Below are 25380 nucleotides of genomic sequence, written 5' to 3'. Positions count from 1 at the left end.
TATTCTCCTGAAACTGTTCCAAAAAATAGAAATGGAAGGAAAACTTCCAAACTCATTTTATGAGGCCAGCATCACCTTGATCCCAAAACCAGACAAGGATCCCACCAAAAAAGAGAGCTATAGACCAATATCCTTGATGAACACAGATGCGAAAATACTCAACAAAATACTAGCCAATAGGATTCAACAGTACATTAAAAAGATTATTCACCACGACCAAGTGGGATTTATTCCAGGGCTGCAAGGTTGGTTCAACATCCGCAAATCAGTCAATGTGATACAACACATCAATAAAAGAAAGAACAAGAACCATATGATACTCTCAATAGATGCTGAAAAAGCATTTGACAAAGTACAACATCCCTTCCTGATCAAAACTCTTCAAAGTGTAGGGATAGAGGGCACATACCTCAATATCATCAAAGCCATCTATGAAAAACCCACCGCAAATATCATTCTCAATGGAGAAAAACTGAAAGCTTTTCCGCTAAGGTCAGGAACACGGCAGGGATGTCCATTATCACCACTGCTATTCAACATCGTACTAGAGGTCCTAGCCTCAGCAATCAGACAACAAAAGGAAATTAAAGGCATCCAAATCGGCAAAGAAGAAGTCAAATTATCACTCTTTGCAGATGATATGATACTATATGTGGAAAACCCAAAAGACTCCACTCCAAAACTGCTAGAACTTATACAGGAATTCAGTAAAGTGTCAGGATATAAAATCAATGCACAGAAATCAGTTGCATTTCTCTACACCAACAGCAAGACAGAAGAAAGAGATATTAAGGAGTCCATCTCATTTACAATTGCATCCAAAACCATAAGATACCTAGGAATAAACCTAACCAAATAGACACAGAATCTATACTCAGAAAACTATAAAGTACTCATGAAAGAAATTGAGGAAGACACAAAGAAATGGAAAAATGTTCCATGCTCCTGGATTGGAAGAATAAATATTGTGAAAATGTCTATGCTACCTAAAGCAATCTACACATTTAATGCAATTCCTATCAAAGTACCATCCATCTTTTTCAAAGAAATGGAACAAATAATTCTAAAATTTATATGGAACCAGAAAAGACCTCGAATAGCCAAAGGGATATTGAAAAAGAAAGCCAAAGTTGGTGGCATCACAATTCCGGACTTCAAGCTCTATTACAAAGCTGTCATCATCAAGACAGCATGGTACTGGCACAAAAACAGACACATAGATCAATGGAACAGAATAGAGAGCCCAGAAATAGACCCTCAACTCTATGGTCAACTAATCTTCGACAAAGCAGGAAAGAATGTCCAATGGAAAAAAGACAGCCTTTCAATAAATGGTGCTGGGAAAATTGGACAGCCACATGCAGAAAAATGAAATTGGACCATTTCCTTACACCACACACAAAAATAGACTCAAAATGGATGAAGGACCTCAATGTACGAAAGGAATCCATCAAAATCCTTGAGAACACGGGCAGCAACCTCTTCGACCTCTGCCGCAGCAACATCTTCCTAGGAACAACGCCAAAGGCAAGGGAAGCAAGGGAAAAAATGAACTACTGGGATTTCATCAAGATCAAAAGCTTTTGCACAGCAAAGGAAACAGTTAACAAAATCAAAAGACAACTGACAGAATGGGAGAAGATATTTGCAAACGACATATCAGATAAAGGACTAGTGTCCAGAATCTATAAAGAACTTAGCAAACTCAACACCCAAAGAACAAATAATCCAATCAAGAAATGGGCAGAGGACATGAACAGACATTTCTGCAAAGAAGACATCCAGATGGCCAACAGACACATGAAAAAGTGCTCCATATCACTCGGCATCAGGGAAATACAAATCAAAACCACAATGAGATATCACCTCACACCAGTCAGAATGGCTAAAATCAACAAGTCAGGAAATGACAGATGCTGGCGAGGATGCGGAGAAAGGGGAACCCTCCTACACTGTTGGTGGGAATGCAAGCTGGTGCAGCCACTCTGGAAAACAGCATGGCGGTTCCTCAAAATGTTGAAAATAGAACTGCCCTATGACCCAGCAATTGCACTATTGGGTATTTACCCTAAAGATACAAATGTAGTGATCCAAAGGGGCACATGCACCCGAATGTTTATAGCAGCAATGTCCACAATAGCCAAACTATGGAAAGAACCTAGATGTCCATCAACAGATGAATGGATCAAGAAGATGTGGTATATATACACAATGGAATACTATGCAGCCATCAAAAGAAATGAAATCTTGCCATTTGCGACAACATGGATGGAACTAGAGCGTATCATGCTTAGCGAAATAAGTCAAGCAGAGAAAGACAACTACCATATGATCTCCCTGATATGAGGAAGTGGTGATACAACATGGAGGCTTAAGTGGGTAGAAGAAGAATAAATGAAACAAGATGGGATTGGGAGGGAGACAAACCATAAGTGACTCTTAATCTCACAAAACAAACTGAGGGTTGCCGGGGGCAGGGGGTTTGGGAGAAGGGGGTGGGATTATGGACATTGGGGAGGGTATGTGATTTGGTGAGTGCTGTGAAGTGTGTAAACCTGTTGATTCACAGACCTGTACCCCTGGGGATAAAAATATATGTTTATCAAAAATAAAAAATTAAAAAAAAAAAAAAAAAAAAAAAATCTCCAAACAAACAAAAGCCCAGGGCCAGACGGCTTCCCGGGGGAATTCTACCAAACATTTAAAGAAGAACTAATTCCTATTCTCCTGAAACTGTTCCAAAAAATAGAAATGGAAGGAAAACTTCCAAACTCATTTTATGAGGCCAGCATCACCTTGATCCCAAAACCAGACAAGGATCCCACCAAAAAAGAGAGCTATAGACCAATATCCTTGATGAACACAGATGCGAAAATACTCAACAAAATACTAGCCAATAGGATTCAACAGTACATTAAAAAGATTATTCACCACGACCAAGTGGGATTTATTCCAGGGCTGCAAGGTTGGTTCAACATCCGCAAATCAGTCAATGTGATACAACACATCAATAAAAGAAAGAACAAGAACCATATGATACTCTCAATAGATGCTGAAAAAGCATTTGACAAAGTACAACATCCCTTCCTGATCAAAACTCTTCAAAGTGTAGGGATAGAGGGCACATACCTCAATATCATCAAAGCCATCTATGAAAAACCCACCGCAAATATCATTCTCAATGGAGAAAAACTGAAAGCTTTTCCGCTAAGGTCAGGAACACGGCAGGGATGTCCATTATCACCACTGCTATTCAACATCGTACTAGAGGTCCTAGCCTCAGCAATCAGACAACAAAAGGAAATTAAAGGCATCCAAATCGGCAAAGAAGAAGTCAAATTATCACTCTTTGCAGATGATATGATACTATATGTGGAAAACCCAAAAGACTCCACTCCAAAACTGCTAGAACTTATACAGGAATTCAGTAAAGTGTCAGGATATAAAATCAATGCACAGAAATCAGTTGCATTTCTCTACACCAACAGCAAGACAGAAGAAAGAGATATTAAGGAGTCCATCTCATTTACAATTGCATCCAAAACCATAAGATACCTAGGAATAAACCTAACCAAATAGACACAGAATCTAACTCTATACTCAGAAAACTATAAAGTACTCATGAAAGAAATTGAGGAAGACACAAAGAAATGGAAAAAATGTTCCATGCTCCTGGATTGGAAGAATAAATATTGTGAAAATGTCTATGCTACCTAAAGCAATCTACACATTTAATGCAATTCCTATCAAAGTACCATCCATCTTTTTCAAAGAAATGGAACAAATAATTCTAAAATTTATATGGAACCAGAAAAGACCTCGAATAGCCAAAGGGATATTGAAAAAGAAAGCCAAAGTTGGTGGCATCACAATTCCGGACTTCAAGCTCTATTACAAAGCTGTCATCATCAAGACAGCATGGTACTGGCACAAAAAACAGACACATAGATCAATGGAACAGAATAGAGAGCCCAGAAATAGACCCTCAACTCTATGGTCAACTAATCTTCGACAAAGCAGGAAAGAATGTCCAATGGAAAAAAGACAGCCTTTTCAATAAATGGTGCTGGGAAAATTGGACAGCCACATGCAGAAAAATGAAATTGGACCATTTCCTTACACCACACACAAAAAATAGACTCAAAATGGATGAAGGACCTCAATGTACGAAAGGAATCCATCAAAATCCTTGAGGAGAACACGGGCAGCAACCTCTTCGACCTCTGCCGCAGCAACATCTTCCTAGGAACAACGCAAAAAGGCAAGGGAAGCAAGGGAAAAAATGAACTACTGGGATTTCATCAAGATCAAAAGCTTTTGCACAGCAAAGGAAACAGTTAACAAAAATCAAAAGACAACTGACAGAATGGGAGAAGATATTTGCAAACGACATATCAGATAAAGGACTAGTGTCCAGAATCTATAAAGAACTTAGCAAACTCAACACCCAAAGAACAAATAATCCAATCAAGAAATGGGCAGAAGACATGAACAGACATTTCTGCAAAGAAGACATTCAGATGGCGAACAGACACATGAAAAAGTGCTCCATATCACTCGGCATCAGGGAAATACAAATCAAAACCACAATGAGATATCACCTCACACCAGTCAGAATGGCTAAAATCAACAAGTCAGGAAATGACAGATGCTGGCGAGGATGCGGAGAAAGGGGAACCCTCCTACACTGTTGGTGGGAATGCAGGCTGGTGCAGCCACTCTGGAAAACAGCATGGAGGTTCCTCAAAATGTTGAAAATAGAACTGCCCTATGACCCAGCAATTGCACTATTGGGTATTTACCCTAAAGATACAAATGTAGTTATCCAAAGGGACACATGCACCCGAATGTTTATAGCAGCAATGTCCACAATAGCCAAACTATGGAAAGAACCTAGATGTCCATCAACAGATGAATGGATCAAGAAGATGTGGTATATATACACAAAGGAATACTATGCAGCCATCAAAAGAAATGAAATCTTGCCATTTGCAACAACATGGATGGAACTAGAGCGTATCATGCTTAGCGAAATAAGTCAAGCAGAGAAAGACAACTATCATATGATCTCCCTGATATGAGGAAGTGGTGATGCAACATGGAGGCTTAAGTGGGTAGAAGAAGAATAAATGAAACAAGATGGGATTGGGAGGGAGACAAACCATAAGTGACTCTTAATCTCACAAAACAAACTGAGGGTTGCCGGGGGGAGGGGTTTTGGGAGAAGGGGGTGGGATTATAGACATTGGGGAGGGTATGTGCTTTGGTGAGTGCTGTGAAGTGTGTAAACCTGGTGATTCACAGACCTGTACCCCTGGGGATAAAAATATATGTTTATAAAAAATAAAAAATTAAAAAAAAAAAAAAAAAAAAAAAAAAAGAGATGTAATTTGGTATGTTCTGTGGAGGAAGCGAGCTCAGAGTCTTAAATTGCCGTCTTGAATTGGAACCCATTATCATTGTGATTTTGATTTTGATTTTCCAAATGACTAATGATGTCGAACATCTTTTCATGTCCTTATTAACCATTTGTGTATCTTTGGCCATTTAAAAAATTGTGTTATTTGTCCCTTTATTATAGAATTGTAAGTGTTCTTTATATATTATGGATATGAGTCTCTTATCAGATATATGAGTTGCAAGTATTTTTCCTATTCTGTAGGTTGTCTTTATTTTCTTGATATTATTCTTTAGAGGACAAAAGTTGTTTTTTAATTTTTTAAAAAAATTTTAATTCTCGTGTAGTTAACATACAGTATTGTTTGTAAAATACAATGATTCAACAATTATATATATTACTCAGTGTTCATCATGATAAGTATACTCTTAATCCCCTTTACCTATTTCACTCATTCCCCCACCCATCTCTCCTCTGGTAACTGTTTATTCTCTATAGTTGAGACTGCTTTTTGATTTATCTTTTTTCTCCTTTGTTCATTTGTTTTGTTTCTTAAATACTGTACATGAGTGAAATCATATGGTATTTGACTTTCTCTGACTGGGTTATTTCACTTAGGAATATACTCTCTAGCTCTGTCCATGTTGTTGTAAATGGTAAGATTTCATTTTTTTATGGCTGAATAATATCCTGAGATATCTATCTACCTATCCCACATCTTTATCCATTCTTTATCCATTGATGGACACTTGGGTTACTTCTATAATTTTACTATAGTAAATAATGCTGCAATAAGCATAGGGGTGCATGTATCCCTTTGAATTAGTGTTTTCATATTCTTTGGGTAAATACTCAGTAGTGCGATTACTAGATTGTAGGTAATGTATATTTTTAATTTTTGAGGAACCTCCATACTATTTTCCACAGTAGCTGCACCAATTTTGCATTCCCATCAATAACGCATGAGGGTTCTGTTTTCTCCACATCCTCATGAACACTTGTTTCTTGAGTTTTTGACTGTAGCTGTTCTGACAGGTATGAGTTGATTTGCATTTCCCTGATGATGAGAAGTGTTGAGCATCTTTTCATGTGTCTGTTGGCTGTCTGTGTGTCTTCTTTGGAAGAATGTCTGTTCATATCTTTTGCCCATTTTTAACTTAGATTATTTGCTTTATGATGTGAGTTGTATAAGTTCTTTTTTTTTTTTTTTAAGATTTTATGTATTTATTTGACAGGCAGAGATCACAAGTAGGCAGACAGAGAGGGGGAAGCAGGCTCCCTGCTTAGCAGAGTGCCTGATGTGGGGCTTGATCTCAGGACCCTGAGATCATGACCTGAGCTGAGGCAGAGGCTTAAGTCACTGAGCCACCCCGGTGCCCCTGTGTAAGTTCTTAATGTAATTTGGATACTAATTCTTATCAGATATGTCATTTGCAAATTTCTTCTCCCATTCAGTAGGTTGTTTTTTTAGTTTTGTTGGTTGCTTCTTGCTATACAGAAGCTTTTTATTTTGAGGTAACCCTAATAGTTTATTTTGCTTTTGTTTCCTTCAGGAAACATCTGGAAAGATGTTACAGCCAATGTCAGAGAAATGACTGCCTGTTCTCTCTTCTAGGATTTTTGTGGTTTCAGGTCTCCCATTTAGGTCCCTAATACATTTTGAGTTTATTTTGTGTATGCTGTAAGCAAGTGGGCCAGTTTCATTCTTTTGCATGTTGCTGTCTGGTTTTCCTTAACACCATTTGTGGAAGAGACTGCCTTTTCCGCATTGCATATTCTTGTCATTTTGTTGAAGACTAATTAACCATATAATTGTGGGTTTATTTCTGGGATTTCTATTCTGTTCCATTGATCTTTCTGTCTGTTTTTATGCTAGTACCATATTGTTTTGATTACTACAACTTTGCAATATGACTCGAAGTCTAGAATTGTGATACTTCGAGTTTACTTTTTCTTTTTCAAAATTGCTTTGGCTGTTCAGGGTCTTCTGTGGTTCCATACAAATTTTAGGATCATTTGTTGAAATTCTGTGAAAATGCTTTTGTTATCTTAATATGGATTGCATTAAATCTGTATATTGCTTTGTGTAGTATAGATGTTTCAACAATTTTTTTATTGTGTTATGTTAGCTGCCATAAAATACATCATTCATTTTTGATGCAGTGTTCCAAGATTCATTGTTTATGTACTACACCCAGTGCTCCTTGCCATGCATGCCCTCCTTAATACCCACCACCAGGCTCCCAGTCCATGAGCATGGACTGTCTTTCTGTTTGTTTGTATCATCTTCAGTTTCTTTCATCAGTATTTTATGTTTTCAGAGTATAGATTTTTTCTCCTATTTGGTTAAATTTATTTTATTAATTTTGGAGCAATTGTAGATGGGATTTTTAAAAAAAATTCTCTTTATGTTACTTCATTATTAGTGTATAGAAATGCAATGGATTTCTGTACATTGATTTTGTATCCTGCAACTTTACTGAGTTTATTTATCAGTTTCAGTATTTTTTTGGGTAGAGTCTAACATTTTCTACATACAGTATCATATCATCTGCAAATAGTGAATATTTTATTTCTTCCTTGCCAATTTGGATGCCTTTTTAATTCCTTTCTCTTGTCTGATTGCTGTGGCTGGGACTTCCAATACTATGTTGAATAAAAATGGCAAGAGTAGACATCCCTGTCTTGCTCTTGACCTTACGGGAAAAGCTCTTAGCTTTTTAGTAATGTTGATGTTAGCTGTAGGTTTCTCATATAAGCTCTTTATTATGTTGAGGTATGTACCCTCTAAACCTACTTTATCAAGGGTTTTTAATCTTAAATTGAGCTGTGCTTTGCCAGATACTTTTCTGTGTCTATTGAAATGATCATATTACTTTTATCCTTTCTCTTATTGATGTAATGTATCATATTTGTTGCTTTGCAAATATTGAACCACCCTTGCATCCCAGAAATAAATACCACTACATCATGGTGAACATTTTTAATGTACTGTTGTATGCAGTTTGCTAATATTTTATTGAGGATTTTTGCATATGTGTTCATCCAGAGTATTGGCCTCTAGTTCTCTCTTTCTGTGGTGTCTTTATCTGGTTTTGGTATCAGGCTAAGGCTGGCCTTATAGAATAAATCTGGAAGTTTTCTTTCATCTTCTATTTTTTGGAATCGTTTGAGAAGAATAGGTATATACTCTTCTTTAAATGTTTGGTAGAATTCTCCTGTGAAGCCATCTGGTCCTGGACCTTTGTTTTTTGGGAATTTTTTGATTACTGTCTCTTCAAATTTTCTCTTTCTTCATGCTTCAGTTTTGGTGTTAGGAATTTATTCATTTTGTCTAAGTTTTCCAGTAATTGGCATATAATTTTTATAATATTCTTTCCTAATTCTGTGTATTTCTGTGATATCAGTTGTTATTTCTCCTCTTTTATTTCTGATTTTACTGATTTGAGTCCTCTCTCTTTCTGTTTTGACTAGTCTGGTTACAGGTTTATCATTTTGCCAATCTTTTCAAAGAACCAACTTCTGGTTTCATTGATCTGTTCTATTGTGTTTTATGTTTGTTTGTTTTTATTTCTTTTATTTCTGCTCTAATCTTTATTATTTCCTTCATCCTGTTGGTTTTAGTTTTTGTTGTTGTTGTTATTTATCTACCTCCTATAGATGTAAGGATAGATCGTCAATTTGAGATTGAGATTTTTCTTACTTCTTTAGGTAGACCTGTATTTATGTAAACTTCCTTCTTAGAACTGCTTTTGCTGGATCCCAAAGATTTTTGGACCATTGTGTTTTCATTTTCATTTGTAAATTTTGATATCTTCTTTGATTTCTTGGTTGACACATTCATCGTTTAGTAACATGTTATTTAAGCTCCATGTATTTGTGGTCTTTCTAGATTTTTCCTTGTGATTTATTTCTAGTTTCATAGCGTTGTAGTCAGAAAAGATACATGGTATGACTTCAATCTTTTGGATTTGTTGAGATTTGTTTTAAGGCCTATTATGTGATCTGTTCTGGAGAACATTCCATGTGCACTTGAAAAGAATGTGTATTCTGCTGTTTTATGATGGAATGTACTGAATATGTCTGTTAGAATTATATGGTCCCATGTGTCATTCAAAGACACTGCTTCCTCATTGATTTTCTGGATGATCTATCTGTTGATATAAGTGGGCTATTAAAATCCCCTACTGTAATTGTATTAGTATCTGTTATTTCCTTTAGGTTTGTTATTAATTCTTTACATATTTGGGTGTTCCTGTTTTGGGTGCATAAATAATTATAGTTGTTATATCTTCTTGTTGGATTGTTCTCCTCATTATTCTATGTGTCCTTCTTTGTCCCTTGCTACAGTTATTGTCTTAAAGTCCATTTTTTTCTGATACAAGTATTGCTATCCTGACTTTCTTTTGACATCCATTTGCATGGAAAATATTTCTCTGTCCCTTCACTTTCAATCTATATGTTTCTTTAGATCTGAAATGAGTCTCTTGTAGGCATGGTTGAGGTGGGTCTTACTTTTTTTATTCATTCTATCACCTTATGTCTTTTGATTGGGGTGTTTAGTTCATTTACATTCAAAGTAATTTTTGGTAAGTATGGATTTATTTCCTTTTTGTTACTTGTTTTGTGGTTGTTTTATAGATCTTCTCTAATCCTTTCTTCTCTTATTCACCTCTCTCATGGTTTGTGCAGCATGGTTTGTGGTTTTTAATATCGGTGAAGTCTAGTTTGTCCTATTCTTGTTAGTACTTGCGCTTTGCTGTCATATCTAAGAAATAATTTCCTAATTCACTGTCACTAGAATTTATGTATATGTTTTCCTGAGAGTTTTATAGTTTTGGCTTTTGCATTTAAGTATTTGATTTAATTTTTGCTTATAGTTTGAGGTAAGGGTCTGTATTAATTTTTTAGGGCTTCAGAAACTGGATGGCTTAAACAACAGATATTTATTGTCTTAGAGTTCTGGAGGCTAGAAGTCAAAGATCAAGGTGTAAACTGTGTTGATTCCTTCTGAACCAGCTTATGAAAATCTGTTTTAAGCCTCTCACTTAGTCTTTGGTGGTTTGTTGGCAATCTTTGGTGTTCTTTGGCTTGCAGGAACATCACGCTAATCTCCTCTTTCATCTTTACTTGGTGTTCTCCTTGATTTTTTCTGTGTCCAAATTATTCCTTTTAATTGGGATATTCATCATATTGGATTAGGGACCCACAGTCCAGTGTGACTTCATCTTGTCTTAACTGATTATAGCAGCAATGACCCTCTTCTCAAATTAGGTCACCTAATTTGAGGTATTGGCAGGTAGGATTGCGGGGGGGTGGATATTTCAACCTAAAACAGGGTCTAACTTCATTCTTTTGTACGTGGATATGCAGTTGTTCCATTTTACATATATGTGGACAAAATAATGTAACTTCTAGGAGTATAATTGCTGAGTCAAGAGGTCATATACATTTAAAATTTTGATAATACCAAAATATCCTCTTCAGAGGTTTTATAGTTTATTCTCTGTGTAGCAATATATATGACTATATACTTATCCCATCTTACCAACACAGTGTGTTACCAAACTTTTTTGATATTTGCTCATTTTATGGAAGAAAAATAATATTTCATTGTAGTTTTACTTTGCATTTAATTTGCTAAGAGAGAAATTAAATATCTTTTCATAAGTTTAAGAGGCATTGCATTTTCTTTTCAATCACCTGTCCATCTCCTTAGCCCTCTTTTTTTTTCAGTTGGATTATTTTTCTTTCTTACTGATTTTAAGAACTTTAAAAAAAATATATTGTGGATATAAGCCCTTTATGTGTTTGTCTATTTCTTTACTATTTTTGTAATTCATTTTTAAAATTATTAATATATAATGTATTATTTGTTTCAGGGGTACAGGTCTGTGAATCATCAGTCTTACACAATACCCTGCAGTTACCACAATGCATACCCTCCCCAACATCCATCACCCAGCAACCCCATCCCCCGACCACCCTACCCTCCAGCAATTCTCAGTTTGTTTCCTGAGATTAAGAGTCTCTTATGGTTTGTCTCCCTCTCTGTTTTTTTCTTGTTTCATTTTTTTCTCTCCTCCCCTATGAGCCTCTGCCTTGTTTCTTAAATTCTTCATATCGGTGAGATCATATGACAATTGTTTTTCTCTAATTGACTTTTTTCACTTAGCATGATACTTTCTAGTTCCATCTGCATCATTGCAAATGGCAAGATTTCATTTTTTGATGGCTATGTAATATTCCATTACACACACACACAGCACATCTTCCTTATCCATTCATCTGTTGGTGGACATCTAGGATCTTTCCATAGTTTGGCTATTGTGGACATTGCTGCTATAAATATTGGGGTATAGGGGCCCCTTTGGATCACCACATTTGTATCTTTGGGGTAAATCCTACTAGTATAATTTCTAGGTTGTAGGATAGTTCTATTTTCAACATTTTGAGGAACCTCCATACTATTTTTCAGAGTGGCTGCACCAGCTTGCATTTCCACCAACAGTGTAGGAGGGATCCCTTTTCTCTGCATCCTTGCCAACATCTGTCTTTTCCTGACATGTTAATTTTAGCAGTTCTGACTGGTGTGAGGTGGTATCTCATTGTGGTTTTGATTTGTATTTCTCTGAAGCCAAGTGATTTGAGCACTTTTTCATGTGTTTGTTGGCCATTTGGATATCTTATCTTCAATTTTATTCTCTGCCTTTGAAGACTATTGTGGGCTTGCTCTAACTTTTCAGGGCAAAATCATATATTTAACTTCAGGGTATAATTCCATCTAGTCATATTCTCCTGACAGATGTTCATCAGTTTGGGTAAGTTCTGTTGTCTCACCCTAACATGCCTGGGCAATATAACTTTGTTCCTGCACCCACTTCCTACTCTCAAGGTCTATGTATATCCCTATTTGGTGGCTTCCCTGCCTCTCTTATATCCCCTTCTGGGGAGATGACAGACTGGAATCATTGTTCTCAGGAAGAATAAGTGGGTCTTCTGTTCATTAGTTTGATCAAGTGCTGGTCCTCCAAATGTGTGGCATAAGATCACTATGATTGGTGCCATACCTCTTCCTACCAATGTCTGCAGCAAGGAACAGAAATTTCTGTGTTTGCTCTCCGATGGTTAGTATAGAAATCCTGATGGTGGTGGGTGGTGATGTCAGCCACCTCTACAGCCTCATGGAGACTAGAAACTAGTATGTGTGGTATCAAATCATGAAGCTGGAAGGTCTAAAGCTGTCATTCAAAGATGAGGGAGTGAGAACCAATGAACTCAGGGACAGTGCTACAAATGATCTGCTTTAAGTGGCCTCATGATTTGTGGCCCTGACTCTGGGCCCCAGCTCTTTGTACCATGATCCTCTCTTATACTTGATTTCTCAGAAAGAGAATAAGCTCTATAGGATTGGTGGGGATGATATTTAAACTCTAGGGCAGGGAGAGTTTTCAGAGACCATCTACTTTACTTACCTGACTCTTGGCAATATTTATCTATGTTTTATTATTAAATATCCCCAGGATGTGTTACTCCTTCTCTCTGCCCTCTACTCACCATTTCTCTCTGTTTATGTAGTAGGTTATATATTTAGCATCAATCTTTTTCTGCAGTTTGAGTAGGAGTTATCTTTTGACTAAGGAGCTTCATATTTTAATTTCACTTTCTCTCTACTGTGGATAATTAATTTTTGTCTACCTGTATGGCTCTTCATTCCATCTGAAACATTTTTTTTTTTTATTGCAGGAGGTCTCTGGGCTACCATTCAAGGCTCTGGTTTGGAAGATGTGAGCCTGGTGTTATTTGGATCTCGGTCTTGTGCCATCGATATCACCAGAAGCAATTCACAAAGAATTCAATGCAAAGTTCCACCCAGAGTAAGTGGAATCTCCTCTCTGGGTTTGTGGCCATTATTAACATGTAGTGTGAAGGTTTTCATGAATCTTTTCTTAGAACTTAATTAACTATCATGACCTTACCATCATGAGAGTATGCTAATATTTTCTATATTGTCTATGTTGCAATAAAGTGGGAAGCTGACTCCACCAATGGGCTTGCAATTAACATCAGTTGACTTCTTTTAAAAGAAGACAACAATGCAGTCCCAGTTCCTACTCTCAATGAATAATAATTCTGCAGAATAAATGAATTTATCTAGTGTATATCCTGGATATTGATTTGCAAAACTTACATATATTATCATCTCATTTCTCTCTTAAGCAAGTAGTTTACACTAGCAGTTTTGTTTTCTGGGATGGATATGAATGGCGGGACTTAGAAATTTCTAGAATGTATGGTTCCTATAAAATATCTTCCTAATTATTACCTTCTGCTTCTCTTTTCCCTTAAAAACAAGTCCCTTAGCTGTCTGTTTCTTTTTCAGTTAGTGCTGTTTCATAGCCTACTAGGAGATTTGAGTCCACATTCTTCCATGGTGCTATTGGTGAGAGTCATGCTCACAGTGGAAGGTGAACTATCTATTCACAGTTCAGTATCATGAACATTCTCAGCACATTCATGACCCTGAAGGACGACTGTTTACTGAACAAATAAAGACCCTTGGAAGAGAAATTTCAGAATCCTCTTTCATCACTGACCTCACATTTTTTTTATTCAGTTGTTAAAATATTGTGAAATTTTCACATTTACATAAAAACTGTATGGAATTCCAATATGTAATTGTAAGGTAGTTTAACTCTTCCCTATTATTGGACATTAAGATAATTTTCAAAATATCCTATTTTAAACAGCAGAAATTTGATCATCCAACTACATTTTGGAGCATATTTACTTTTCTCAGGATAAATGAATCTAAATTCCAAAGTTCTGATATGTAGTATCCAGTTATCTGAAATTTCTTTTGGTAAAATTTGCATGGTTCAGATTTCTTTTGCTAGGGAGAATAAACATTAAAAAACAAACTTTTAAAGTTTTGGTCCAAGAAATACATGCAAAGATTAAAAGTAAAATGATTAAAATAGTAAAACGATCCTGCTCTCCTACCCCTCTGTGCCCTTCTCCAAGTTCCTTTTTTTGAAACAGCTACTTTTAATTCTTTTGAATATAGTTGCAGTACCATTTCTTTATTAAATAAATAGACTATGTTTACATTGTTACAACTATTTTAATGATGTGGGCAGAATCAGGTAATTTTTTTTCTTTTATAGTTTTTTTTCATAGAGTTTCTAATTCTTTTTCTTAATATGTTTTCCTCATAATAAAAAACTTCTATCTTAAAAAAAATCAATCACATCAATTACTCTTTTTCCTTGAAGCTGTCTGTTTTCCTGCTTCAATCTAACTTGGTGTTTTCTTGGTTTATTCTACACATTTCATCCTAGCACTTCCCTTGGTTGCTGTCCTGGGTAGAGTCACTGTCTTTTGGAGTTCATATCTTTTTTTTTTTTTGGGCTGTTGTTTATGAGGTCATAGCTTTAATAAATATCCTAGGAAAGAATATGTGGGAGGGAAGTTTTCTGTGTTTTTCCTTATCTAAAAGTACTCTCAAACTTGATGGCTAGTTTAGCTAGGTATAGATTTATTTGAAATTGCCTTTTTTTTTTTTACAGAACCAACTGGTGTATTAATTGCAAATCATTATTATTTACTCTTCAATCAGTTGGAAACCATACTTGCCTATTCTAAGTAATTGTCAACGTGTGTATGTGTGAGTAGGTGAGAAAGGGAAAGAGAGTGAGTCAGAGACTTGAAAGTAGCAATATACTTAAAAAAATAATTTTCTTATAATGAACCTTTTAAACTAATTCTATAAGGACTTCTCTCAAGTCAGTATTATTTACAGAGATTTTATTTTAAAAACTGATTTTTCAGGGGAAAGATGGACCCATTGTGAATTTGACTGTGATTACAGGGGACCATTCTGCAGTTCTTCCCATGGCATTCACATACGATTCCTCTTTAAATCCAGTGATCATTTCTCTGAGCAGAAATAGGAGCAACATAGCAGGTAAAATACATGATACTGCAGCATCTTTTTATTTTTAGACCATTGATCCTATAAAGACAGCAAACAACGGTCTCTTAATTATACTGAAGATAGCATTATATTTTGAATGGAAATTATTTTGCAGAAAACTGGAACACTGCTATTTTCATTTTAGCCATCATGGAGTAAATCTCTTTCTATCTATTATTTCCTCTGTAAAATTGGGACCATTTCCATCATGGAAAATGACATGAGAATTCAAAGTAACAATTCAAAATATATTTATTGAGCACCTACTCTGTGCTAATAGACTTTAATCCCTGCCATTAATTTACAGGATTATTATCCTCAGTTTATAAGTGAAGAAACTAAGGAACAGGGAACTAAAATAACTCATCCAAGATGTTACTGTTAGTAAGTAACAGATCTGTGATTTGAACCCAAGCAGTCTGGTTTCAGATTTTAAGCACTTAACCACTCTTAGTTTATTGTAAAATATAATTTTTTTGGCATCATGTTTTATGGTAGTAGCTATTTGATCTGATTAGAGAATAAGGTGTTCTCTCATTCTTATTCCTTAAGACATACTTTGTATAAAAAGAAGGACTCATTTAGCATAGAATGACTTGAAGCAATTTAATCTTCCATTGATGAGTCAGATAATATGACAGGATGGACTTAAAACAATTTATTATTATGTCATACCATACCGATCTGGAAAAGTACCAGGTAACATGCCTTTCTGATTAATTGAATGCCAGATAACAGAGTTTATGGCAGCCATAATCTAAGGATTTATTACAAAAGGCCAACACATTTCCCAAAGAAAAAGACTAGACTCAATTTTTCTGGTACTATTTTCATTTTCCATTGCTCAAGAGGACATAAATAAAGGGGAATATCCTTTAGCTTCTCAGTAGTATTCAGCTCAGTTAGTGCAGAAGAATTTGGTGCCTCATACGGCCAAAGTATGTAAAATTCCTTAGTGGTATGGATTCTTACTAATGAAGTAGGAAAGAGAAGAGGGAGTTCTGTGTTCTATTCAGATTTCAGTGATTTTGGCTTTTAGTACAATTTCCTGTCTGTGATGAAAAGAATTAATATATTACATCAGTGCCCCAGAGGCATCTAGAATTAGCTTGACAATTGGCCAAGAACCCAAGGAGTTTATGTTTTTGATGTATACAACATGATGCATGATTTTCAGAATTTCCACTCACATTTAAATCTTTCTACAGGCAGAATAAAGTAGAACATGTTATAAAATCCCCAAAGAGCGGCAGCCTACTGGGAAAGTCTCTTTTGAAAGTTGGAATGCTATAAATCTCCACCCAGGAAATGAGAATGTTGATGATAACAGTGAAGCCAAGAGGAAATTGAAGAAAGAGATGAGGGGAGACAGGGGCAGGGGGAGGAAGGATCTGATGTAGAGAACCACACGTGTGGTTTTTGTGGTTGGGCAGTGCTGGATCTGAATGACTCCAAGCTCAACCACTCCTTGGCCAAGATAGTTAACTTCCTCTATCTTTAGTGTCTTTAACTGCTAGGTGGGAATAATACTTTCAAGATTACTGTGAAAACTGGAGGTAAAGTAGGTAAAAAGTTTGAACCTAGGAACCAACATGGAGTAAGTACTAAACAAATGCTTTGTTGAGTGGCATCATTCTGCTAGATACTGAGTGTTATATAGATAAGCCAAAGATGTCCTGTGTATATTGGCCCTATATTGTTTCCTTCTTGAAAGCAAGCTGAGACCCATTTGCTCAAAAACATGCCAATGTCAAACTCAAATTTTTACATAACCAGTTGTTTAAAATAAGGTCCCATGCAATAAAACCCCAGATTTTTAGTTAGAGCCTGCCATTTTGCATACTCTGAAAAACTGTATCTAACATCTCCCAGCAACAGGTAAGATAAACTTGAAGGTTATAAAAGACTCTAAGCTACTGATGCCCTTTGGAGATCTCCAAGCTAGACTATTGCTAAATGACATCATCTAAACACATAATCCCCTCTCCTCCCCCAGGAGTTCCCTGGCCTTCCTACCCTTCTGGGTAGTGGTCTCCTATTGTTGTCTCTGGGAAGTCTCATGCAGTGAGATTTTGGTAGCCATGCAAATCTGTCAAAGGACCACCCATATAAAACTCATTTTTTTGTGTTCCTGCCTCCTCATGGTCATGTCTTTTTTTCTTCCTCAACCCTGAAATCCTTCAAAGTCACTACACTGAAGCTTCAGACTTCACAGTAGAAATGAGGTTGGGAAGACATGAAGAGTAAAGAGAGCATGCAGCAAGACAGAAAATGAAGTTAATGGAGGGCTTTTGAATGATGTACTGTATGAGAGACTGTCCTATGTTGTCTAACTTAATCCTTACAGCAAGGTGGGTTTTGTTACCATCTTGCTGATGAAAAATCCAAGGCTTTGAGAATCCAAAGTGAGTCATCCAAACTCACATGGGTAGGAAAATGGTGGAACAAGGATTTGAATGTAGAGTCAGTTTTCCCAACACCCCAGAACCGTAGTCTTTGACTTTTCTCTTTCAAGTAGCCTCTTCTCCTCCTCACGTGATTGATTGTGCTGTTACGTAATGGCCAGCTCTGTAGTTTTCAAATGTTAGCTACTAAAGGTGTTTTAGAGATGCTTTAGCCTGAGTTGCATCTCTTTGAGACACAGGAGAGGTATGTGTATTTATTTCCATTCTTGCCATTGCATGCTTGGTTTCTGGCTCTTGTTGTCTGAAGATTAGATTTCTCCTACCCTCTCTTTCCAGTTAATCTAACAGACTGGAAGAACATTTCAATTGCATCCTTTTCTTGCTTAGAAACCTTTGGAGGTCTCTGCTGCCTACTGAATTAGGTAAAGACCCCTTAAGATTGCTTTCTTTGTCTTCAGTCATACACCCACCCTCAACTTGACCTAGTCCCATAGAGTCCGTGACTATGTACATGTATCTGGTCTTCCAGAGAGTCACTCAATTCTCTTTCCTTCTTTCCAAGCCATGGATACTGGGTGATTAAATGAGAAACTGATACAAAAGATTTTTGGATTAAAGTGTGAAGTTTTTAGAATTGAATTGTAAACCCCCTATTCTTTATCACTTCCTCTTGTGATTTTATTTTTCATATAGAATTTCAAGCACCATCTTGCCCATGAAGTCTTTCTTGATATTCAGAATGTTGCTGTGGCTGGAACAGGCCCATCGCTTGATTTTCACCTCTTACATACAGTGTGTCTTGTATTGAAGCTCTTTTAATACCTCTTTTACTACCATTGAGGTCTCTTCAATGGCCTGGTCTGTGTTTAACTTATTTTTCTGCTTTTTGTGACATCTTCTTCATGGTACTCAATAACTATTTAAGGTAAAAGGAATTGAATTCGAGGGTCAATAGCACACATGACATTTTAGTAAAGTTGCAAATTTAACTGCAAATGTATTGAAATATAAGAGAGAACTGGGCTTAGGCCTTGGTATTTCCCTTAAGTAGCTATTAAACATTGGCTTCTGGAGCTTTATTTCCTCAAAAGCTAAGTGCCAGTGCTCCTCCCTGCTCTTCGTATGCCATGAGGACAGCGTGAGGGCAAAATGGGATGGCACGTGTGTAAGTGGTCAGTGCACTGTGGAGCTGTACTCCTATACAGCATTATTAAGGAGTTTAGTGTACCCCAAGTATAGCTTTAGACTCCACTCAGCAGGAAAGAAGAAGTTAAAGGAAAGGACTTGGGGGGAGGTGGCGCCTGGGTGGCTCTGTCATTTAAGTGCCCGACTCTTGGTTTTGGCACAAGTCATGATCTTAGGGTCCCAGGATCGAGCCCTGGGTCAGGCTCCACCCTCAGTAGGGAGTGTGCTTACAATTTTCTCTCTCCCTCTGCCCCTCCCACTGCTCAGGCACACACCTGTGTGCACTCTCTCTCTTTCTCTCTCAAAAATAAATAAATACATCTTCAAAAAACTTGAGGTGCTGGCTGCTGGTTGTGAAGACCATCAGCCCCCCAAACCACCCCTTGATTTGTCTCTGCATCTTGATTTGCTTTTCTGTGGAGTTAAGTTAGTGCCTCTGGCATACGATTGACCAGACAATTTTGCTTTTTATGCAAGCAAAAAATAGTGGGCAGTGGCTCTGTGATCTTAGGAGCTGCTTGAAGCTTTATGGAAACAATTCAGCTGGTATTGAAGTGCTCAGTTAGGGTGGTGTGCGCAGGGCTGGCCGTGTAGTTTATCCCGAAAGATAGGTTTAGACTGCATAAGCGGTTGAGGCCGCAAACCCATACTGGAAGCTAATGGATTCTTTTCAATGCAGGAGGTGAGACCCTTTCCATCAGAATGGCACTTCTGGGGAACTACTCTGATTTGGATGTTGAAGTTCACATTCAGGACACTCTGGTTCCGGCTCATGTGCAGATGCCCCACAGCCTGGAGGTGGTGCTGCCCCCACTGCCCCCTGGCCTCCACAGAATCTCTGTCTCCATCAATGGGGTCAGCATTCGCTCACGACGGTAAGGTGGAGGCTTGCCGTTCATTTGAGGTCTCTTGCATGATCTAGTGATTCTTTTGAGGAATTCTGGCTTTGAGTCAGGTCTTCGCTCCCCCCCCCCTCTTTTGAAGTCAGGAGATAAACACATGGGAGTCCTACAGGTTGAAGAAATCTTAGAGACCCTACAGGATGATTCACTCTCAAGACCAATCCAAGGGCAATGTTTAGGCTTATTAGTTGGGGAAGAGAGAACTTACTGGAACTAGGATGTCATGGCTTTTGGTTAAGGTGGGGTAGGGTGAGCATTTATATGTATTGGGGGACTGTTCTGTGCTTTAATTAGAGTCTGTGACTAAAGAAGACCTTTAATAAGATTGTGTCTAGGGCTTTGAACAAATGACTTAAAATTATTGTCCAAGCTGTGTTCAGATCCTCTTTGTCCCAAAGTCCCTCCTCCTTGTATTTCTCCAGAAGTTCCCTCTGCTCATTCCAGAAAGTTAGCTAAACTGTATGGGGCTGATGCCACCACAGGTGTTGGCCCAGGAAAATGTCCCACACAACATTTTCTTCCCACGGTGTCCTTTTCTTTTTCCTCTGTGAGGTGATGCCATTCACACCGGCTCTCTATCACTGCTCCCTAGATCTGCGCTTCTCTCCCTGATACCTGGGTCTCTCTCTCTTTCTCCTCCCTTTCTCTCTTTCTAACTCAGTTATTTTATAACCATCTCCCTGTTCTCTGCAGGGTTGATCTTCATATCCAGTATGTCACAGATGTTTTCAGCATTGAGCCTTGCTGCGGGTCCCTTCTGGGTGAGAGTCTCTCATATCATTTACTTGGCAGGCCTGCTCTCTGGATATTCAGGTTTTCTTCTTGGATTTGAACCAGTGAGACCAGAGATGGGGCAGCAGGGAGAGGAGCTTTCCCTGTGCTCTGGGAACTGAGTGATGTACTTGGAAGAGTATGGAAACCAGTGAGCTCCCATGAGCTCAGGAAATGAATGAGTTTTTATGATAAGAAGATGTGCCCAGTTTTGTTTTTCTGATGAAAAGAGGCTGACATATCCAGTGGACAGCACATCTCTAGAGGATATTAGAAAAACAAGGGGAAGAGCTTCCCAGGTTATCCCTTTAAATCCTGGAGGGGGAAGGAGGGAAAGAATGAGTCTGGTGTCTTCCCTTTCCTCTGAGGGTACAGATGAAAGACCCACAAGGAGTCAGAAACACAAATATCAATATGGGAGACAAGACAGGAAAATCTGGAAAACTGGTCATTTTTAGAAAAAAAAAAGGAAAGATATAAATCTACATGTAGATCATCATTGTGGTAATGTGTGCAACAGAGCTTTATCCTTTTGGAGTATAGTAAAATCCTTTTTAAAGCTGCTTTCCTAGACCACAGGTTTGGTCATGATATGAGGTACCTTGCTCTAGCCCCTGTCCTGAAGATGGGGCTTGAGTGTCCCTCAGCTAGAGAGACAAAGTCTAGGTATAAAACAGCAGGATCACAAGAATGTTTTGATATTTCCCTGGCTCTTGAGATATCTCAAAACATGCACATGCACACACAGAGACATAAGCCTACATAATACACAGACCATTCAACTATCACATAGAATAATACAGAGGATAAGTGTCATACTTCAAGAAATTACATTTTTTATCAGTGCCTATGTTGACTATATACAGAACCCTCTATATTATAACGTATAGAATAATGGGGAATATGTGAGATCGTCATATGGCAAATGACAAGAAGACTAAGGAATTTGATTTTCCATTAACATAGATGTTACACATATACTCTCCCTACATATTATTACAGATTAACATGCCAGGGAACATAGCAGTGACAAGAACACTTCCAGAAATGAGATTTTTCATTAGTGTCTAAATTGATAGAAGTGGCTTCTAGGATCTAGAAATATATTTGAAAACTTTGTCTGAAGTATTGTAAGCATCCTTCCTTTATACAACAATCTACACTGTTTTACTATTATGTGAATTGTAGCCCATCTAATGCCTGCCAAAATGATCACAGATTTAACATTGCTGGGGTGAGTGGAAGTCGCTGAGGTTTCAACACCCCACCTTCCACTTAAACTGCCCTGGGGTTTGCACAGGTGCCTTGAGTTCCTCGTTCTGAATATCAACTTGTAAGTGTTCTTTTTGATGTTCATGCTTTAGGTGGAACCATCCTCACCGTCTCGGGAGTAGGGTTCAGCAGGGACCCCGATCTGGTGTGGGTGCTTGTGGGTAATCGGACCTGTGACATCGTGAACTCAACAGACACTGTCATCTGGTGTGAGACCCCACCTTCAGCTCTGCTGCCCAAAGCAGATGTTCCCACTGTCCCAGCCCCCGTGGAGGTCTGGGCTGGCAATGCATCCTTAGTCCGAGGACCCTTACCCAGCCTGGTGGGGAAGGGCTTTACTTTCATGTATGAAGTAGCAAGGACACCAGTGGTCACTGCTGTGCAAGGAGAAATGACCAATAACAGCCTGAGGCTCTCCGTGGAAGGAAATAACCTCCCCAACTCAGTGATCCTTCTGGGGTTCTTAAACTGTGATCTGGAGATGCAGTCTTTATGGAACAACATGAGCCTGTCTGGGTGCTCCTTTCCTCTTCACAGTTTGGAGGCAGGCACCTATCCTCTCCAAGTACGTCAAAAGCAGATGGGGTTTGCTAACATGTCTGCTGTGCCCCAACAATTTGTGATGACACCCCGGATAATGGCCATCTTGCCGACACGTGGGTCTGCTTGTGGTGGGACCGTACTCACAGTGAGAGGGCTGGCTCTCAACTCTAGGAAGAGGTCAGTTCAAGTGCACCTTTCGGGTCCATTTTCTTGTGTGATTTTGAGCTTGGGGGACCAGACAGTCCTCTGCCAGATTAGCCAAGTGGATGCCCCCTTGCCTAATGCTTCCTTCACCCTGAACATCACAGTCTTGGTGAATGGGCTACCCAGTGAGTGTCAGGGCCTTTGCACTCTTTCCTTGCGGGAAGAAACAACTCCCATCGTGGACTCCTTGACCACTAACATCAGTGGGTCTCTGACCATGGTGCTGATTAGGGGTCAGAAATTAGACATCACAACAGATGAGCCAATGGTGTTTGTGGACAATCACCTTCCCTGTGTTGTAACTTTCTTTAATGCAAGCCATGTGGCATGCCGGATAAGTGACTTGACCCCAGGACTGCACTACGTATCCATTTTTCATACAAGAATTGGATATGCTTGTTTTGGTAATGTTTCCAGGCACTTCCACATTTTGCCTGAAGTGTCTCATTATTTTCCCAAGAATTTCAGCATCCATGGTGGAAGCCTCTTGTCCATGGAGGGCATAGCTCTGCGGGGAGAGAACAGCACACTAGTCTTCATTGGACAGCAGGCCTGCCTGACAGTGAGCATCAGCTCCAAGTTCATCCAGTGCATTGTTCCTGCAGGAAATGGCTCTGGGGGCCTGGTCATCGAGGTAGATGGACTTTCATACCGGATGGGAGTCATTGGGTACAGCAATGCCTTCACTCCACAGTTACTCTCTATTTCTCAGACTGATGACATCTTAACTATGGTGGTGGCCCAGGTCTCAGGAGCTAAAAATGTTGACATTTTTATTGGGATGTCACCCTGTGTGGGTGTCTCTGGCAACTATACAGTTCTCCAGTGTGTGGTCCCACCCCTTCCTGCTGGGGAGTACCCAGTAAGAGGGTACGACCGCATGAGGGGGTGGGCCTCATCTGTCCTGGTCTTCACATCCACAGTCACTATTTCGGCAGTGACTGAGAACTTTGGTAAGTCAAGCAAATGAGACAGATATTTCTCTCTCTCTTTCTCTTTATGTAATCCACTGTAAAAGGTAGGAAATCAGTTGCATTCTGAAAGATAGAAGGAGAGAGGAGCCTGATTGACCTCCTACAATCCCCATTTCCTCCTAAAACTTGTCTTTGGCATGCCCCTGTATGAGTTTTTTTTTTTTTTTTAATCAAGGAATTTGTGCAGATTCCAGAAGTGTGATTTTATTTTAATTTGATTCCTTAACCTGATTTAATTTGGGTCTTCAATAGTTCCATCTCGAAGAGCTCATAATTTGATCAAGTAAGTAGTACATGGGTGCCTTCATCTCTTTTTAAACCTCTATGCCAACCTGAATTATTTTAAACTTACTAAATATCATTAGCTTTTATCATTTTGGAATTATTTCACAGATGAATCTATACCCCAGCAATAAGAGGCCAATTGCATAGTATGATTGCATTGGGTGAACTGTTTTCTTCTTTTATATAGATATACTGAAATTTGTCCTGCCTTTTCTTCCAGTGATGGTTTTGGTTTCTGTTCAGGTAGCGCCCTACCGCACTTGAGACAACTCAAATTTGACCGTGATACAGAAAGTACAGAGGAAATTATGGGAGCTGAATCTTACACTGATGAAGTGCTAGCCAAGTCAATTCTTTTTTTTTTTTTTAAATTAATATATGATGTATTATTTGCTTCAGGGGTATAAGTCTGTGATTCATCAGTCTTACACACTTCACAGCACTCACCATAGCACATGCCCTCCCTGATGTCCATCACCCAGACACCCCATCCTTCTCCCCACCAGCCCCAGCAACCCTCAGCTTGTTTCCTGAGATTAAGAGTCTCTTATAGTTTGTCTCCCTCCCTGGTTTCTTCCTGTTTGATTTTCTCCTCCCTCTCTTCCCCTCCCTTCCCCTCCCTGTTTCTCAAGTTCCTCATATCAGAGAGATCATATGATAATTGTCTTTCTCTGATTGACTTATTTCACTTAGCACAATACCCTCTAGTTCCATCCTCAGCATTGCCAATGGCAAGATATCATTTTTGATGGCTGCGTAATATTCCACCGTGTGTGTGTGTGTGTGTGTGTGTGTGTGTGTGTATCATACATCTTTATCCATTCATCTGTTGATGGATGTCTAGGCTCTTCCCATAGTTTTAGCCAAGCCAATTCTTAGAACAAATTTGTCTGGCCTTGGCTGGGTAGAATGCTATAGGTATTGGGATTGGGATTTTGGTCCTAAGTGTGATAGTAACTTATCTGGGTACATTTTCTACAGATAAAGGGATTTGGGCTGGATGTTCTCATGTCCCTTCCTTCAATTATTCTATTTTTTTTTTTTTTTTTTTTTTTAATGAGAGAGCAGGGCTATGAAATGCCTCCTAAGCAAAATGTTCTTCTTGGGTTTGTGAGGCAGCTGTAGGAACCACTGAGTCTTGACTTGAGGATAATAATAGACACTAGAAGTGTAGACACTCTAGTGTGGACTAGAGATGGCCACATATCTGGAAGTCCAGGTGATATTGACCTTTTTTGGTTCTCAGACTGAAGCAAAACATGGTGTTTGTTTAGAATGGTCATACTTTCACCCATCAGAGCCAGGTGCTGCCCTGTAGTGCCGGTGTCAGTGTAAACTGGTACAACATTATTTTGGAGAGAAGTTTGGCCATATCCTTCAAATCTAAAACCTTATTTTTCATTTGACCTAGAAATCCCACTTCTAACAGTTTGCAGCAGTTTTATGCAAATAAATGTATAATTCC

The 25380-nt window shown here is 38.4% G+C and overlaps 1 protein-coding gene across 3 annotated transcripts in view; it reads left to right on the top strand.

Moving 5' to 3' along the window:
* Positions 1–25380, top strand: part of PKHD1 (PKHD1 ciliary IPT domain containing fibrocystin/polyductin) — a 471024-nt gene that overhangs the window by 62612 nt on the left and 383032 nt on the right. For all 3 annotated transcript variants that reach the window (XR_006604139.1, XM_045071248.1, XM_045071247.1), the window contains exons 29-33: positions 13145–13275; positions 15230–15365; positions 19644–19839; positions 20560–20627; positions 22002–23609. Coding sequence is in view for 2 of the 3 variants with exons in the window: in XM_045071248.1 (XP_044927183.1) it covers positions 13145–13275; positions 15230–15365; positions 19644–19839; positions 20560–20627; positions 22002–23609 (2139 nt within the window). In the remaining variant the exon portion in view is untranslated. The remainder of the gene's footprint in view (positions 1–13144; positions 13276–15229; positions 15366–19643; positions 19840–20559; positions 20628–22001; positions 23610–25380) is intronic.

The sequence above is a fragment of the Mustela putorius genome, unplaced genomic scaffold, assembly GCF_011764305.1.
Source record: "Mustela putorius furo isolate JIRA1106 unplaced genomic scaffold, ASM1176430v1.1 tig00003983_pilon_pilon_pilon, whole genome shotgun sequence".
Classification (NCBI taxonomy): Eukaryota; Metazoa; Chordata; class Mammalia; order Carnivora; family Mustelidae; genus Mustela; species Mustela putorius.
Note: the sequence above shows the minus strand (reverse complement) of the source record. Positions and strands in the feature narration are given on the sequence as shown.